Below are 8,500 nucleotides of genomic sequence, written 5' to 3'. Positions count from 1 at the left end.
AAAGAAATTGTTGTTTAGGAAAATAATTGTGTATGCTGACTGAATGTTATCGAGAAATGTCGAAATTAATCACAAACTACCTGTTTCGTTAGTAATGACTACTAGAACTGTTTGCATTTCCATCTAACATTTGCGGGCGGAAACTAAGTTAAGGTCCTAATACTTGTCACTACTGAGAACTTTGGAGAATGGTCGATACCTGAGTATGAGTTTCCGCTCATGGGATCTGTATGAATTTTCTCTGCTGCAAAGCACGACCAAATGTTTGTGGATCATCAAAACAATTTGGAAAAACCGCGATTAGTCGAAACAGACTAGTCGAAAAAATGTCATGTCGGAAAATATAACTCAATTCGACAACTACAATTTGATCAACGTAAAGATCTATCTTAATTCAGAGTGTTATCCATACGATGACATAAATTTGAATTTTGTAAAAAAAAAATATGCAATACTTTATGATATGTATAGCCGTTTCCGCAGATCGTATTATGGATATAACAGTGCTGATATATGGTTAACAACTATTGACTTTTTGGAGCAAGGTCCTTTCGTGGTTATCGATTGTTCGCGTCAAAACGAATCTGTCAAGAGTGCCACTGTAGATGTGTGGATAGAATTTGAGTGTAGAGAGAATATATCAGCGAATACTACCGCATACTGTCTGATCCTGCATCATGTAGTTGAATACAGCCCACTAACCAACTTAGTATGCAAAATCAACTAACATTGGAAAGTATGTATGAGAAAAGAATAATAGAAAACATCAAAAGGCTATACACAACATCTCTTTCCCGAACGTATCGAAGAATACTTCGCTATGATTATACCAATGTTTGTGGACTTGTAAAGATTCATCGTTGGAAAGAGATTCATTGTAAAGGAAGTAGCGATACTTAGGAATGGATCTGTTCTCTCCCATTATATCTTTACTAGTCCCATACCATGGCATCTTCTTACAAAATCCGACAAATCAAAAACATACTGGCTGATGGCTAATCATTATGGACTACGATGGGATGACGGGATCGTTGCATACAGCAGAGCCAAGCATTTGATTACGACAGCTGTGGTTGGTAAATCATGCGATATGGAACATGAAGACATTTCCCCTCCTCCCCACTCGTATACGTAAAGGGGTGTGAAAAGTGAGAATGGTTGGCGAATTTTCTGGATGACAATGTAAAAAGTAATCTGATCATCGAGACCTTGGATGCGGATTACGAGGACATAGTTTCCTTGGACAAACTGGATGCAACCAATATTTTACGATGAAATAATCATATTAAGCATTGTGCTTTACAGAATGTATTAAAAATATTCAATTGGTGGTCTCAGTGCCGGAGAGAGTTGTAAACCTTTATTATACAAAATAAATATTTTTAAAAATTTATTTATGTCTCTTCACTCTTTTATTTCCTTTTCCCAACCAAATCTTTGAGAAAGTATCTACGTAGGTATATCGTATACGATAGCTCGAAAGCATACGATAGTGTATGTTTAAAGATAAATTTTTATCGAGGCGCATAGTTTCGGAGAGTAAACTCTGCTACTACCTGAAAAGATTTGTCCTCCTCAAAAGGTCTCGAACTTTTTGGAATATTCAAAAATATTCTCGAAGACGACGCGTGGACGGATGGCCAGAGTGGGGAAAAAGCCGCGAATATTCTAAAAGGTGGGTGCGGCCCGCTCGCGAACCGCTGCGAATAGGAAGGGGGAAGGGCCGTAAACGCGTTGAAAAGCAGAAAGGGGAGGATCGCAGAGTAAATAAAATGATCAATTATGTCGATATAAATTATATTAATAAAAAATATGTAGAAAGATATGTCGATAAAAACAGATCGCAGGGTCGATAAAAATTACCAATTATCTCGGTAAATAAAATTAAATATGCCGGTAAAAAATACAGGTAAAAATATGCCGGTAAAAAATATGCCAGTAAAAAAATATGTAACCGCGATTCGTTGCGGATTTGAATCGCTTGTCGGATCGGGTTCGTGATAGGCGGAATAATTGAGAAACAGTGTTTTAAGAAAATAATAATGAATAATATATTTAAAATCCTAAGCTGATGATAATGACAGTATATATATCGAACAATACGTGTCGACGCCTTTGGTTTTGATTGTTTGTATCGCCTGACAGAGGTTTGTTTAGACGGCGATTTGTGTGATGTGACGCGCGGTGCGCGGGGCGCGGACGATGTCAGTGTCGCGTCTTCGCGAGTCTATGCTGTTGACGTTTCTTTCGGCGTCGTGTCTCTTAAGTGCGGTGGACACTTTTCCCAGCTATGTTTAGCGGCGTTTCGGAATCATATAATGTTCGCGGGCGTTGAGATTACAGCGTAGCTGCACGCTGGATATGGCCTTAGTGGCGCTCCCTTCGATCTCCTATCGCGGAGATTGGAATCGGGTCGGTGTATGCGGTGCGGCCGTCGGTCCTCGTACACGGTACCTTAGCCCTCGGAGTTTCCTTTATGAGTCAACGAGCTCGGCTCGTTCGGACGCAATTTCGGATGCGGCCAGCGGTACTGTGAAACTTATCTGTGTCGGCCTCACGAATCCGTGAGCCGACGGCGGAATGATTACAGTCGCTACGCGACGAACAGTAATCTGCCCGAAGCGGAGTATAGTCAAATGTCGATGACACGTATCCGTGCAACGACGGCGGAGTGACTACAGTCGCCAATCGACGAACAATAATCTGCCAGGAGCGGAGTAGAGTCGAATGTCGATGCCACGTATCCGTGCAACGACGGCGGAGTGACTACAGTCGCCAATCGACGAACAATAATCGGCCAGGAGCGGAATCGGTGTCTCTTAGAGCGGATAATCGGAATCGGATTCTCCTTCGAGAGCGGTGGATCGGTTCTGATTCTCTTTCGAGAGCGGATGACCGAATCTCTCGATTACAAAAACGCAGCGTTTTATATATTTCGAATCCCGCTTGATTCGCTATTTACCGCTGTTGTTCGGCGGTCGCGCTGTTTACTGTTTTGGAGGACGCGCTGTCCTCTTGCGTTTTCGGTTCGCGGTGTTCTGCGTTCCCTTGGTTTCGTGACGTAACGACATGCATCGTTACAAATATAACAGTAAAAAAATTACCGACCATTGGTAAGCCCCTTGCCTTGCGTGAAGTCATCCCCCGCGCCCGCAGTTCCCCACACCCTCGTTCAATGGACCCGAATTAGAACCCTTGTACTATACCTACTTTTTTGAGTAATAAAATTTAAAAGTTGCTGTACCATCGACATTAACATTACTCAAGATGTACTACATAGAGGTTGTTCGGTCGGATTTACATCTCTTTTGTATATGTGTGTGTATGTGTGTGTGAGTGTGTGTGTACACGCATGCGTGCGTGCGTACGTGTGTGGGTGTGATATGAAAGTCCTCAGTCCTTATCTATTCCGTAACTTATTATCATAAACAACTACCCAATTATCTATGCATCTATTCATGCACACGCACGCATACACGCACGTACACACATACACCCACACACATTCACATCCATAAACATCACACCCAACCACACACGCACATACACGAAAGAGATGTAAATCCAACTAAGCAACCTCTGCATGGTACACCTTGGATAATGTTAATGCCAGCGATACTATAACTTTCTAATTTCATTACTCAAAAAGTATTTAATGAAAAAATACGTTATTATAGTGTTTTGGAAAGTTCTCAAGATAAGCTACAAAAATATGCAATAAAAAGTATGAGGTTTCATTTAAAAAATTCAAGGTGACCTTGAAATAACCTTGACAGTGGTCGCCGAGATCAAAGTCAAAGTTACCTTCAGATATCTCCCTTCGAATCTTATAACTTTTGAAATATTTGAAAACTGAAATATTTTTTCTGAAAATGCTCTTTTGAAGAGACATTCCAGTGCGTTATTTAAAATGGGACATCCTGTATATGCATGTAACACTTATATTTATTACCATAGCACGAAGAGATAGAAATATAAAATAAATACGAAAAAGACCAAAACTTGTTCTTCAAAACAATATGCTATATAAAATATTATATGCTATATAAAAATCTAAATGTACTTTTAGTAATCTAAATATACTTTTTTAGTAAATCTGTTGCTACACATCAATATAACAAAAAAATTATATTATTGTGTATGTGCATTTAATGATATTACAATGATTCAATATACTTGTCAATACAGTATACTTGTCTCATAAATGGAATTTGAAGAATTGCAGTTTCTATCATTGATTATCTCACGTGATAATCATAAAAGTTTGAATATTTATGGAATGTATTTTAATCGCAAATTTCAAATCTCATTGTTCCACCTTTCTCGAATATTTAATTAATCTTGCTTACTTAATGAGAATGATGAAACATGAAAGTGACAGTTTGAGTTGCATTTTAGTAGAAATTAACAATTAATTTTAGTAGAAATGCTAGTAATAATAAAATTGAAATGTTACCGACTTACCTCTTCACCTTCCGAAAAAGTATAATTATAGTCGGATTGCGCACGCTGTTTAACATTGTCAGCAAAATCTTGGAATCGAGGACTGGTTGGTTGAAGAAGAGACACCCTCAACAAAGCCTCATAAGCCTTTCTGGCAGTGGTGTCGTCTTCGTCTCCCATTTCCCAGTCGTGATCGCCCCAATAAGAGCCCTTAAAATGATTTTATCGCTTTAACGTTGATAAAAAAATGAACAATGATCTACGATAGATTCGTTATCACATTGATAAACCGTCTTTTAGTGAATTTCCGTTCTTTATGATATCTTACTTGAAATATCTCAACGTCGAGAAAAGCCCAGTCCCCTCTTGTCATTCCTAATTCATGTGCGGCTAACATGAACTTTCTAACTAGAATTCCGCGAACGCTGAGTATCAGAACTGTTGAAAATTATCATCAGTTATTGTATCCATAATTAAGATCCGTAATATTGTTTTTAACATTGTGAATCTTACACGGAGAGAATTTTATAGTAAGAATTACTAGAGTTTAGTAACCGACGAACATCCCGTTGGGAATAGAACGTAAATCCACGTCGAATCAACGTAGACCATCCACGTGGATTCCACGTGGACGGTCAAGTCAACATCCACTCAATATTGGAATTCGAATCCACGTGGAATCAATGTTGATATTTCAACTCGATTTTTCTTCGCAGTTTCAACCTCAAATCAATAGATATTTCATTCCCTTGCATAAAATTTTTTACTCAAAAATATCATTTCGCATTCATGAAATTTTGTCGTGAATTCTGCTTAGCAACTTTTCAGTGCGATACTGGAAATAAAACATTAAAATCTTGTGCCTCTCCCATACAGCACAGTAATATTGAACCAATGTTAAAAAAAATGTTGAATTGCAACAATGTCAATATTGCAGTAACATTGAGAAACATTAAATTAACATTGCAGAAACCTTTATATAATGTAAAAATGTCCGCTTAAAAATTTTCCGCGTAGCTTTCATAAACAAAATTCCTAATTTTCTTATGTCTCATGACTTCTAGAAACCAAAGATTGTCAAATACACTTCAAAACTTTCGCAAATCCTCCCTCGATAATTCCGAAGCTGAAGCGATATATGCCGGTCACCATTCATGTTCTGAATACGTTAAAGTGTTGCTTAACCTGACAATCGAGCGATACGCGATAATTCCAAAGATTCCAACGATGTTTTTATAATTTATGTTTATACAGGGTGTCTCAGACATTCATAATGACTCTTTGTGAGAACGTAGAACGGATTGAGGTTAGCAAGAAAGTCCTGTGCCGTGCTACGTTGCGATATTCGCAATAGTTTTTGAGAAATTAATTATTTTGTCTCAGCCAATGAGAGCAGAGGAAGCGCCAGCCGAAAGAAAGATGTCTTCGGCCGGCGCGTGACCGTGATACACGCGATTCGCAACTCGGTACGTCCTTCTGTCCATAGTTACATAGAGACATAGCGAGGGCTTGATACACTAAGGCCCGGTTGCACCAACGTTATTTTGGCTTTAAGTGAGACTTAAATCTGTAAGTTTGTTGCACCAATGTATAAGCGACACTTATAGTGCTTTAAGTTGCACTATATTGAGCGATGATTCCAATATTGCTTAAGAAACTTTAAGGGACAGAAATCGTTGTTGTATCACACCATTGGTCGTATTGTCACTACTACGTATGTATATCGAAATTGGTGCGTGAAGCAATTAGTTTTAAAGTTTAACATTATAAGAAAGAAAGCAAGGACTATTCGCGAGTAATAACAAGTAATTATATTTAAACAACACAAATGGATATAAATTACGATGTGTTAGAAAACGAAGAATTGGACGCATACGATTTAATTGTTTATGAAATACCGCGAAATGTATACATGTGCGTTATAATTACTTTTTCAAAAAAAGTATAAAAAAGAAACCAAGTGCACGCGTGTTAGCATTATCTACTGAAAAATACAAGAAAATTTTATATTTTCTACAAAAGTAAAGATATCAAGAAGTTTACTCCAAGTACCCATGATTAATCATTTCAGTTTTTACTTTTATAAACATATGTGGTTTTCGCTATATAATATATTTATAAATTAAATATATTATTAATGTATTAGTAACATATTATTAAATAAAAATAAAATAATTATAGGAATACAATGATGTTAAAAAAAATTATAATAACTTACAATAATGTTGAAAAAAATTATAATAACACAAAATACACATGGCGTACTTTTCTTACAGTACTAACTTTTCTCACTGTACTAACGGTTCTCTTATTTCAATAATTATAAAAATATTATATTGATTATCGATGTAATATTTAAATAAAGCATGCCAAGTGCTTTTTGTGTAAGTTATTATAATTTTTGTTAACATTATTGTAAGTTATTATAATTTTTTTCATCATTATTGTAAGTTATTATAATTTTTTCAACATCATTGTATTCCTCTAATTATTTTATTTTTTATTTAATAATATGTTACTAATATAATAATATAATTATATAATTTAATTATATATTTAATAATATAATTATATAATTATATAATTTATAAGTATATTATATAGCCAAAACCACATATGTTTATAAAAGTAAAAACTGAATTGTAAGTTATTATAATTTTTTTCATCATTATTGTAAGTTATTATAATTTTTTTCAACATCATTGTATTCCTCTAATTATTTTATTTTTTATTTAATAATATGTTACTAATATAATAATATAATTATATAATTTAATTATATATTTAATAATATAATTATATAATTATATAATTTATAAGTATATTATATAGCCAAAACCACATATGTTTATAAAAGTAAAAACTGAATTGTAAGTTATTATAATTTTTTTCATCATTATTGTAAGTTATTATAATTTTTTTCAACATCATTGTATTCCTCTAATTATTTTATTTTTTATTTAATAATATGTTACTAATATAATAATATAATTATATAATTTAATTATATATTTAATAATATAATTATATAATTATATAATTTATAAATATATTATATAGCCAAAACCACATATGTTTATAAAAGTAAAAACTGAAATGATTAATCATTCGTTATTATAATTTTTTTCTACATCATTGTATTTCTCTAATCATTTTATTTTTTATTGAATAATATGTTACTAATATATTAATAATATATTTAATTTATAAATATATTATATAGTCAAAACCACACATGTTTATAAAAGTAAAAACTGAAATGATTAATCATTCGTTATTATAATTTTTTTCTACATCATTGTATTTCTCTAATCATTTTATTTTTTATTGAATAATATGTTACTAATATATTAATAATATATTTAATTTATAAATATATTATATAGTCAAAACCACACATGTTTATAAAAGTAAAAACTGAAATGATTAATCATTGGTACATGGCGTAAAACTTTTGATATCATTACTTTTATAAAATATTCTTGTATTTTTCAATAGATATTGTTAACGCGTGTACACTTGGCTTCTTTTTTTTACTTTCCTTGAAAAAGTAATTTTGTTTTTATTAGGTGTACAACTTTGCTTCCGCCGTTTTCCTATAAATGGCTTTAGCGGCAAGTGGTGGTCGAAATAAATAGATCATAGACGTCATACAATAAACTTGGGCATCTGTCAACATAACCCCATAGAAACATTAGTCGATTTGTGTCTGCATCATAAAGTCTCGATTGAAAATGTCAGTTTACGAGCCAAATTCTCGTCATTTGCGGGAGGTTTTAATTTTCTACTTCAATATGAAGAAATCTGCGGCTGAGGCTCATCGAATGCTCTCAAATACTTATGGTGAGGCCGCTATTAGTGAAAGAACGTATCGTGAGTGGTTTCAACGCTTCAAGAACGGTGATTTTGACGTCGAAGACCGGCATAGCAGTGGAAGAGAGAAGATTTTCGAAGATGTAGAATTGGCATTACTTGATCAAGACTCGTGTCAAAATCAAGAAGAATTGGCACGATCATTGGAAGTGACTCAACAAGCCATTTCAAAACGCCTTAAAAC

The 8,500-nt window shown here is 34.2% G+C and overlaps 1 protein-coding gene across 1 annotated transcript in view; it reads right to left on the bottom strand.

The window, feature by feature from the left end:
* LOC116853151 (receptor-type guanylate cyclase gcy-28-like) overlaps positions 1-4,888 on the bottom strand; it is a gene marked incomplete at its 5' end in the record, with an annotated part of 175,096 nt that extends 170,208 nt beyond the window's left edge. The window contains 2 exons of the mRNA XM_032834054.1: positions 4,465-4,653; positions 4,772-4,888. Of these exons, the coding sequence (XP_032689945.1) occupies positions 4,465-4,653; positions 4,772-4,888 (306 nt within the window). The remainder of the gene's footprint in view (positions 1-4,464; positions 4,654-4,771) is intronic.
* Between the last annotated feature and the right edge of the window lie 3,612 nt (positions 4,889-8,500).

Source organism: Odontomachus brunneus, unplaced genomic scaffold (assembly GCF_010583005.1).
Source record: "Odontomachus brunneus isolate Ranch 3 - 2012 unplaced genomic scaffold, Obru_v1 Obru_scaffold_282, whole genome shotgun sequence".
Taxonomy (NCBI): Eukaryota; Metazoa; Arthropoda; class Insecta; order Hymenoptera; family Formicidae; genus Odontomachus; species Odontomachus brunneus.
The sequence above is the reverse complement of the archived record's forward strand: the minus strand, read 5'-3'. Positions and strand labels throughout refer to the sequence as shown.